The 11071-nt window shown below is 27.3% G+C and overlaps 2 protein-coding genes across 2 annotated transcripts; one reads left to right on the forward strand and one right to left on the reverse strand.

Annotated features, from left to right (window-relative positions):
* Positions 1 to 1174: 1174 nt before the first annotated feature.
* OCT59_009775 (uncharacterized protein) lies at positions 1175 to 3240 on the reverse strand (the record flags this gene model as incomplete). The annotated part of the gene is made up of 5 exons (XM_025330724.2): positions 1175 to 2044; positions 2193 to 2222; positions 2294 to 2541; positions 2630 to 2951; positions 3025 to 3240. The coding sequence occupies 5 exons, from the start codon at positions 3238 to 3240 to the stop codon at positions 1175 to 1177; spliced, it is 1686 nt and encodes a 561-aa protein (XP_025170153.2).
* Positions 3241 to 7298: 4058 nt separating this feature from the next.
* OCT59_009776 (uncharacterized protein) lies at positions 7299 to 9749 on the forward strand (the record flags this gene model as incomplete). Its single annotated transcript, XM_066132594.1, has 9 exons — positions 7299 to 7411; positions 7500 to 7833; positions 7917 to 8007; positions 8079 to 8138; positions 8212 to 8876; positions 9019 to 9046; positions 9384 to 9420; positions 9500 to 9532; positions 9626 to 9749. 9 exons carry the CDS (start codon positions 7299 to 7301, stop codon positions 9747 to 9749), a joined length of 1485 nt encoding a protein of 494 aa, XP_066000223.1.
* Between the last annotated feature and the right edge of the window lie 1322 nt (positions 9750 to 11071).

The following is an 11071-nucleotide window of genomic DNA, read 5'->3' on the forward strand; positions in this document are numbered from 1 at the left end:
ATCATAATTTTTAGTTAACCATCTTATTGCAAAAGTTTTTTCATCATTTGTAAGAATTTTATCAGCAAGGACTGTTTGTTTTTTAAATTCAAAACGTTTGTGTATATCATTGTAAATACTATTATCTGTTAATGATGTTGCTCTACTAGTTGTTGCATAAATTAATTCATATCGAAGGGTGGACATAATGTAATCAATAAGAAAGAAAGAATGAATGAATTATTTTAAGTTCATTCACTTGATAAATTAGTAAAATGCAAATTGTTGATCAAATTTCATGTCCCACATAAATTTTGTGACCTTGAGGCATAATATTTTACGCCTCATAACCAAAAAAAGAAAAATATTACTAACCATTTACCATTTACATATTTAGTATGATCAATAATTTTACTTTTTTTTTGTTAAACACAAATTATATTCGGCCGAAAAAAAATAAAAATAAAAATAAATTTGATTGTCACACTTAATAAATAAATAGTATCCTTTTATTAATATTCAAATAATTTGATAAACAATTGTTATTCAATGGACTATTAATTTGTAGTATCTTACTTAAAAAAATCAATATTTATTTTTAGTGTAATGGGTATGTCATGGGTCAGTCTACATAATCCAAATTATTTATATGGAGACTATTCTAAAGTCTAAACGTCAGACATATTTTTTTGTTAATATAGATGAAGTTTAAATTAAATTTACAAAAATAAAATAACAGATATGATAAAAAAAAAATACTAAATATATTAAAGAATGAAGTAATTATATTCCAATAATTTTACTTGGCTTTTTTATGTTGTATTATTTTCATTTCTGGTAAAAACTCTTTCAAGTTTATTAGAAAACGAACGTTTTTTTTTGTTATATTTATATGAAAATAAACGTCCAAACGTCATGGTGCTTTTATAAAAAAAATTCTTCCAATATTTTTGTGAAAGAGTTTTTTCTGTCTCAAAATATTTTACTTGCTAAACTATAAATTTTTTGAAAAATAACCATCGAACGTATCACGTGATTTTAATTATTGCTGGATCAGCTGATTTTATTAAAGTCGTCGTCAATCAAGACATTTTATTCTTAAAAAAAAAAAAAAAAAAATTGATAATGATAATAATACATAAAGTATATTAAAAAAAAATAATGATAATAATATTTAAGAAAATTTTTTAAAAAATTAATCTCTTTTTGATTTTTGATCCGAATAAGGAAAAATTATCCATATAATGAACGTAATTAATTTAAATGTAATCCTTAAAATCAATCCAATAATTCCAAGTATGATAAATAATATAGTTACATAAACATCATAATTATTTCCTCTTATAAATCCCATTCTTGTATCAGCAGGAATAAATTCCTTTAATTCTTGATCGGAACCTTTATTAAGATCATTACGAAGTAAAACGTATTCAATTAAATCCGCAGCTCTATATTTTCTTTTACTATTAATTTTTGCTAAATATTTCATTCTTTCTACATTTTTCTTTACATCCTCATCATTTAACAAAATATTCATCTTATTTATAATATCATTAACTTCTAAAGCAAATTTATCTAATGATAACGCTATACCAATTGATTTTAATTTATCGGCATTACCCATCTGATCACCACCAATAGGTAATACTAACATGGGAGTACCAGTAAAAAGGGATTCGTGAGTACTTCCTGCACCTCCATGACTAAAGAATAATTTCGTATTGGTATGATTGAGTACAGCAAATTGTGGAGCAAAACTTGTAATGTGTATATGAGGATGTTTGTTATTTAGAATTGAAGAAGTTTGAGCTTGTGAACCATCATTTAGGTTGAATGTAGGAGAGAAATCATCCTTTGATGTCTGAGATAATGCCCAAATTACACCATCAACCATATTATTATTAATGACTTCAATAAGGGATTGTAAAATTTTATTGTTATTCTCAACTGTTGTGAAAAAGCGACCTCCAAAGGCTACATACAAAACTCGTTCGTGTCCATTTATAAAATCGGAGAGTTCAGGCGTAAGTGGAGGGTATTCATTCGACATTATTGGCCCAATTTCCTATTAATTTGAAGTATAGAAGGAAATTTTATTATAAAATTGTAATATACCATATTTTTAACTCACTCTTCCTAACTCAGGCCCCATTATGAAAATTTGGCCCACGTTATAATGACATTATTTGTAATAAAAAAAAAATAATAATTACCTGAATGTTTGGTGGTAAAGATTGCGGTAACTTAAACGAAAAAAGTAAGTCAGAATTTAAAATAAATTTAATAAAAGAAAATTTTTTTGATTTTACTTTACCTCAAAACCAAAGAAAGTATCAATAAAAATTAGAGAAGATTGAGCTAATCTTTTCGAAGACACAAAAACGGGTTCGGCACCCAGTTGATTTCTTAAATCATTTAATTGATTTAATATAGGATACATTATACTAAGCATACGAAGAGGTTGTATTACCGTACACTTAAATCTTTCCATGAATGATTCATTCTCCAATGAAATATTACAGTTATATATTGGATCAGACTTATACGGTTTACTGTCCATTACTAAAAAAAAAAAAAAAAGGTTAATTTTAATTTAATTTTTTATTTTTTATTTTTATATTTTTTTAAAAAAATATATATATATAATTACAATTAAGAAAAGACAATAATCCAACAGCAGGTTTCTTTAAAGTATGAGCGACATCTAAGCAAGCATCATTTATTATAGCATAGCAAATAAATAAGTCAATATTATTATCAATTGCAGCATCTTTAAATTTTTCGAATGTGCTCTCGTATAATTTTACGTTAAATTCAAGTGATTTTGACAATGCTGTAAAATCAAATTTTTTGTTTACAAGTTGTTTGAGATCTTTAATATCTTTAATATTGATCGTAGGCCCCAATGAAATTTGTTTAATAGTTGGATATTCTGACGATGGCGTATAATTTCCTCTTGTTAATAATATTACCTACGTATAAAGGACAAAATATAATGAGATAAAGGGACGGATTTTGAAGATCATATATTTTTTTAATACTCACATTATGACCTCTTTCACTTAATATAGCGGCAATATCTAACATTGGTTTAAGATGACTTCTCCCACCAGTATTAGAACCGACCAAAATATTTTTAGGAAAGTGATTTAAATCAAAATTTGTAGGAACATAATCTTGTTTCGCTGTAATAACATTGACATGAAAGATTATATTTAATAAGAATAATGATAATAAGAAAGTAAAATTTCTTTTATACATTTTGAATTAATTTAATTGATTTGATTGATACAATTACTCTGAAGTCTCTCTATTTATTATTTTATCAAGGTAAAATTATTGAACCGGATAAACCAATCACATAACAAAGGAAGATCAGATCTATATTAGGAAATTGAATTTATTTGTATATTCGTGTAACGGTATACGGTTTAGTAATTATTCCGAGGATCGATTGTTTCCCCGTTTCAATCGGGATTTAGATATACCTAAACCAACTAAAAAGCAGATGATTTTCACTACGCATGGTCAACCGTTATAACGAGAAGTTGTATATATAATGTTTAAAATGTTACTCTACATTATTTTTAAGTATAAATTTTGAATCATACATGAAAAATACATTATTACTGGATATCAGAACTAACTATGTGAAGCAGTATTCATGTTTCGTAATTTTTTTTTATTTTTTCTTTATTGTGAAATATCTACGAGATAATTGATGTAATTGATAGGATAAAATTTTTAAAAATATTAATTACAAGTCTTATTTAGATATCAAAATTCAAATAAATATTATATATTCGAAATTTGAAAATTAAAAATTAATAAGAAATTTATATTTATATTCTAATGAGATAAAAAAAAGAATTTGAAACAAAATCTCTGGTCAATTATTAAAATTGATAGTCTATAATGTTGACAAATCTCGACATCAAAGATCCGGATTAACCTAAATGCCGGTTGGAACAAAACTTGACAATCAAAATCCCGAAGCTTTTTTTTTTAAAAAAAAAAAAAATTAAATTAAATTAAATTTTTCAATAAAGCATGTAATTTAAAAAATGTGGCGCAGTAACGGATCTTATTAAAATGAATTTTATTTTAATAAATTGGAAAACAATTGCATTAAAAATTAACTAATCTCAAAATCATCCGATAGGATTGACTGTCAAGACATTAGATTATCGGGACTCTGTGGATTTTCAGACGATCCCGATAAAAAATCTGTGACGATTTTCGCCATGACCTAACATAGCTAGTTTCATGTGATTTAATAAGGAAATCTAAGGGGGTTCCGATAATAAGGACAGTATTGCAGCGGAAGTGCTCAAATTATTATCAGCCAAGCTAATATAACTAAGCTATTAGAGGAAAATTTTTGATGGATCATGAATTATGATATCACAATTTTAAAGGTAATATAATAAGAGAAATAAATTTATATTTAAAAAATGATTAATGTTAACATGCAATACTGAAGTGTTGATCCTTAGTTCGTCATATAGTAAGGGAAAAAGACGTATCGAAAAAATCTTTCGGGACATAATTTCAAATACATGCAAATATGATGTATACGAAAAGAAATTTCCAGTACCACCTATCCATTTCCTTCGCAATTTTAATTAATGAAGAAATGAATAATTCTTATCAGTATCCAACACGAAGTAGTAAAGTCAAGGCAAGGTCGTCAACGTCAGGGTCAAAATGATCAACATCAAGTCATTTATTTAATACTGCCATACAGAATATCTCATGTATTTACCTGAAAATATCGGAGAAATTAAAAAGGAAAATTAAAAAGAAATTCTAAAAGAAGAAATTAACAATAAATATCAATGATGGTTTATTCGTAATTAGTTTATCAAAGGGTATTGAACCTTAAGTAAATAAATAAGTATAATGTTGATCCACTTTGGGTAACCCGGGTAAATTTTCTTAATTATGTAAGACACTCCAAGTTCTCTAAGAGTCCGGTGGCCTATAAAATCAAAAAAGTAACACTAGTACACTCCTTTAATGCAATTAAACAATCCACCCTTATGTACTTTCTGGGGTTCATCCATTATCAAATTTCACCTTTACTTTATTAAACCCCGCGCAATTTAATGAACCCATCTTTAAGATTGCCATTAAAAAAACCTTATTTTCTATTTTATTTAGAGAATGAAACCGATAACGTGACTGAAATTGAAAATTAAATCAGAACTTATTTTGAAGTGAATCTAAAAAAAATTTTTTTTTTTTACTTTTATTGAAGAATAATTGTTCTTTTTTTACTTTAGGTATCGACTTCCTCGGATGACTAATTGGATCAGTAAGTTTCTAAGAGAGGTATCAAACTAGGGTCGGTTCTGATTCTTTTAAGAAATTAAAATTTCGGGTTTAACTACACGAATGAAACTCAAAATTTTTTTAAAGAAACGTTATTAACTTCTCGTCGTTGTTTTTTGTAGGTCTTAAGCGAGTAATATGTTTCAGAGGTGTCAAATGTTCATATTTAGATAATAAACTTTGGAAATTAATATAATTTATATAAAATTATAAAGCTGCATGAAAGAATAAATAATATCATCAATATATATATATATATATGTAAAATTTTGAACTTTGTTGATTTTTTCTTTAAGCGTAGAACGGTCTTTCCACGGGAAGCACAATTTTTTTTTTGAAGTTTTTGTGTAAAACTTCGAAAATGTTGCAACTTTAATAAATTCCTATTTAATAGATGTTTCCAAAAATTTTATTATACACAGAAGTAATAAATATATCATAGTAATTACATTGTATTATTTTTTAAAAAAATGGTAAAATAAATTTTCTTGTCGCTCAAAATTCATATCTCATATCTGTAATAATATAGCGTCGCGCGGAAAAAATGGTTGCCGGCACGTGATTTCAGACATTGATTGTTGGGTAAAATTGAAAATTTTGTAGAATATGCAGATGATTTTGTTCACGTGGAATCTAAAAATAAAAATAAATAGAATATGCAGAGTCAGAAATCAATTAACAATATTGACTCTAGTAAAACTCACCAGAAACAAGTGGTAAATTGAAATACGGAGATGATGTCTTCGTGATGTTAATAAACCACAATCCATCATACAGTATCTTTCTTATTTGCGTTGGATATTACTAAATACTAAAAAGGAAATACGCAGTGCTGATCATTCCCTGCAATTACATCATACATCATTTACATCGTTATACGCATTCTTCTTAACTTAGCTGTACTTTCGCTATTTCTCTTTTATCTACATACCGTGTCCTTTAAAAATGCGTTTCTTATGACTTGTTATCTGTTATGATGTTCCGATAATGGACATCAATACGCAAGATCTTCACAATGAACTTAAAGTATCGGACTCAGAGGAACACGAAGGCAATATAAAAGGAATTATCTACGGTCGATTTTTACGTTTTATTTGCACTGCGACTGTTTGCATCAAGAAAAAGATCAAATTTATGCATTTTATCATCGATACGGGTTCACCAATAATGTATCCCTCCGAGGATACATTAACTGAATTTGGCTTATTTAATTCAACTCCCATTTATAAAAAAAATTGGCAAAATCTAAAGAAAGAAAAAAACCATCAAACCTATATTAAAAAATGGAACTTAAAAAAAAAAGAACACTTAGTAATAAAATGAATATGAATAAATGAAATGAAACAAACCCCTTTTGCAAACTGAATCTAAGAAATAATTAGCCTGTTCAATTTAGTTTTTCGGTTAGGGTTTGTTTATTCAATTTGTCTGATTTTTTTGTAGAATCGCTTCCATGTGGCATTTTCTCAAGCAAAAAATCGCGGATGATCTTTCCGCACGTGTCACTAAAACCGCCAATGATTTCTTCGCACATGATACAAAAATAAATGCTACGGAACTCTGTAGAATATATGCCGAATTTATAATAAACTTACCGAATAATTAATTCATGTGATGCGGGCTACGCCACGGAGACGCTGAAAATCATATCTACGAGACTTAATATCATCGAAGAAGCCTGCAAAATGATTTCACCACAATTGCCAGTCAGTCAGCTGAGCGTGGCTGGCCAATCAGAAACTTCATCAAACCAATCACATGCAAATTCATCTGGGTCCAATAACATTACGTTTTTTCTTTACCAAATTGCCGATTATGTCGTGCGATGTGAACACTTATCATGTAGCACAAGCTTGTGCGACAATGTTTTATATATATATATATCGTTATGCCGTTTCCATCAAAAGTTCAAAAAAAAAATTTCCTTTATGCAATAATATCATATGATATTTTAATCTAATTTTAAAGTCAAAATTGGATGAATAATGGATCTACAAGAAATTAAAATTCTTGTTGCTATAGATTTCGGAACGACTTATTCGAGTTTCGCCTATGTGTCTAAAGAAAATCCGGAAAATATCATAATAAACTCTAGTTGGTAAATTAAATATTTTTCTTTTTTTCTTTTTTTCTTTTTGAAAACTATGACACGAACGTTTTTAGTAAAATAAGTAATTAATTAAAAGGCCAGGACGTGAGGGTTGTTATAAAACTCCTACAGTACTTAAATATAATGAATCTTATACTCAAGTTATAAGTTGGGGTAACTCGGCGTTACCTGATTATATGGTTGATAATTCAGAAGAGCGTTCTCATCCAATTAAATTGTTTAAATTACATCTACTTAATTTAAGAAAAAAGGAACTACCTTGGATGCCTCCACAATTAAATTACAAGAAAGCAATCGAAGATTATTTAACTCAAATGCAGATATTGATTAAAAGTACACTAGAAAGAAAGTGGCCGGCAATTAGTTTTCCGCAGCAAGTTGGTTTGATTCTAACCATTCCTTCTGAATCGGTATGTCGTACATGATAGGGTATTAGTTATTATTTATTTATTTTACATAATTAATAAATTAAATTCATTAATATCAATTAAAGCCCCATTATATGAAAGCCATGCGCGAATGTGTATATAATGCTGGTTTCTTAACTACATTAAATTCTGCCAACCTCGAATTTATTACTGAACGTGTGTATAATAATTTATTATTTTAATGTCATCGAATTAGCGTTTAACTAACCTTCTCTTTGTCATCATAGAGGAAGCAGTTGTTTTACATTGTCTAAGTGTTGTTAAAGATCATAATCTTCATTCTGGAGGTAATATATATATATATATATTTTTTAATAATTATTTCTTATAGATTACTTATAAACTTCTTTAAAAATAAAGATTCTTTCCTAGTTGCGGATTGTGGTGATGACACAGTCGATATTATATTACGAAAATTTCCTCAAAACAACAAATTAGATGAGATTACTAAACGTGTAGGCAATCCATGTGGTAGCAAGTCTGTAGATAAGGAGTTTTTACACTTTATTGGACGTAAAGTTGGATTTGGAGCATTAGGAAAATTAAAAAAATATGAATATGGACAATTACAGCATTTGGTTCAACAATTTTTTTGTTCTCGGATTAAATTTAAATTTAACGAGGATCCTAAAAAGTTTAGGACATTAAAGCTTAAGTTACAACAATATTGTCCTAGTTTAATGCAATATGTTTCGGGAGGAAATAAAGAACAAATGGAAGAAGCAGGTTGGATTGTGAAACTCGACTTTGAATCAGTGAAAGTGATGTTTGATCCAGTTGTAGATAGAGTCATAAAATTGATTGATGATCAATTAAATGATGCTAAGAAACGATGCCGTGCAATATTTTTAGTAGGTGAATTTAGTGAATCACCTTATCTTTTGAGTAGAGTAAGAGAAGCCTTTATAGATCAAGTTCCGATTATTTCCGTGCCGGAATTTCCAACAGTAGCAGTTGTTAGAGGTGCTATAACATATGGATTAAACGTTAAACCTATTCACGACTTGTCAGATGAGGCTACTTCTGTTCATCGTATTTATGGTATGAGCGCGTTAAGAGAGTTTAATATTAGTGATGGTTGTAAATTTATTAACTAATGATTTTACTAAAATTCGTAAATCTATATATACAATATGAATTGATGCTAGATGATCTGAACAAATAAAGGCAATTTCATCACGAGTGCATCAGTATGGTAAGTTGTAAATTAAACAACTGAAGGTCGTAGAAGAGTTGTGGAAAATTGGAAAATTGCGAATTGAGATAATAAGGAGGATTATATTAAGTTGTATAATCAAATTAATTTCTTAGTAATTATATATTATGCCTAAACTGTATTTTTTTATTTTCATGTTATTTTTATTTTTATTCGCGCATATTTCATTCATTACACAAATGCAAAAAAAAATTTTTTTTTTTTCATAGTCTGATACACAATCAATATTTGTAAATTGATTAAATAGTTATTGTAGAATGTAGACCATATTCGTATTGACTGTATTACCTCCTTTTTTCTTTTTTTTTTTGTACAGTAGGTTCCGGACCTTTTTTAGACGTCATTTCGGACTGGTAAGTTAAAAAAAAATTATATTTTTTAAATAGAAGGCGTATAGGCGTATACTAACCTTCCACTTTCTTCTTTTTGTAGGTTCCGGACTTTTTTTAGACGTCATTTGGACCGGTAAGTTATAAAAAAATTAATACCAGGAGTAATTTACATATCGGATTCAAATGTGTTTCACATTAAATTAACTAATTGATCTTCCAACAATAGAAATAATGTAAGAAAATTCGATTTATATGGAAGCCTCAAGTGCGTAGTATACTCAGTTGAATTTTATTACAAGAAAAACGGAATACTATTATTAAAGAAGTCATACAAGATATCATCGTCCTGATCTCAAACAAATTCTAAACTAATGAAAGCGAACTTAAATTTATTGCTTAAATAGTTTATATTCCATTCTATTTCTGTGCTATTCATCAAATATTCCATCATCACTTTTTGATTAAGCACATTTTAAATTATAAGTTACGTTGTACTTTAAACTTTTATTATTTTCTTCATAATTTACAGAATCGAATTGTGAAGAATTATTTATTTATTATTATTATTTTTAAAATAAAAAAAAAACCTCCAGCTAAAAAGATATACTAAAAGAAATATATACATAAAATTAAGAAAAATTTAACTCATTAAAAATTATTAATTTGTTTTAAAATAATGAATGTATATCCTTTTTCGACACGCACTGAAATCCTTTGTTTATCAATCTGCAAAGAATTCATAAAACGAAAATACTTAATATTAATTTAAAATACTTTATAAAAACATAAAATATAATAACACTTACTTATCGGGTAGTGTTAGGGTAATGACAAATTTACCAAAAGGTAAATTATTCTTGATAAAAATACCTTCAATTGAAGGTATTTCTCCTTCAATTTTTATATCCTTTTGTAACTATATAATTTAAGTGAGCTTTTCTCCAGTCCTGAAGTTACCAGGATTATTTTAAATTTGTCTAAAAATACAATAAAATTAATTTTTTTTACAATCACAAGCAATGATAAAAACAATATTAATTATACTTACGTTTCTTCGATAATAGCATGATTTATATTTATTACATTTTTCGTTATTATTAATTACTTGATTATGTTCCTCCTAAACAAAATTTTTTTTTTAAATTTATAATTTTTATAAAAAATAAATTCTATGTGACAATTTCTTACTTGTAATTCCATAAATTTAAAAGTACGGATACTATTAGTGACTGTGATTTTAAAATTCTTGGTTTTTAACTTTGTTAAAAAATTCATCCGCATCATTTCTCGCATAATAATGAACAAACTCAGCACTAATTTTTAAAATATTACTTTGTAAGATTAATCTTATTTTTATTTAAAAAAGTTTGAAATTTACCTTTTATGTAGTCTTTTAACTACATGTAAACACTCAAAACCCTGATTTTTCATCCACTTCTCCATAGTTAGGTAACTGACTTCTATCAAGTTCCCATCAAACTTGATGTAAGTCTCAGGATTGTTACAACACTTGCGTTCTATAAACTTAGGCAAAAGATCTTTAAGGAAGAAAAAAAAAACTGTTAGTATGCAAAATTCATATAAAAAAAAGTAGTTGCGTAATTTGATATGATCTTCAGGTGATAATTAAGATAACTGATGGCTGAAAAAACCCAATACTGCAAAAGCTTCT

This window comes from Rhizophagus irregularis, chromosome 18, assembly GCF_026210795.1.
Source record: "Rhizophagus irregularis chromosome 18, complete sequence".
Lineage (NCBI taxonomy): Eukaryota > Fungi > Glomeromycota > Glomeromycetes > Glomerales > Glomeraceae > Rhizophagus > Rhizophagus irregularis.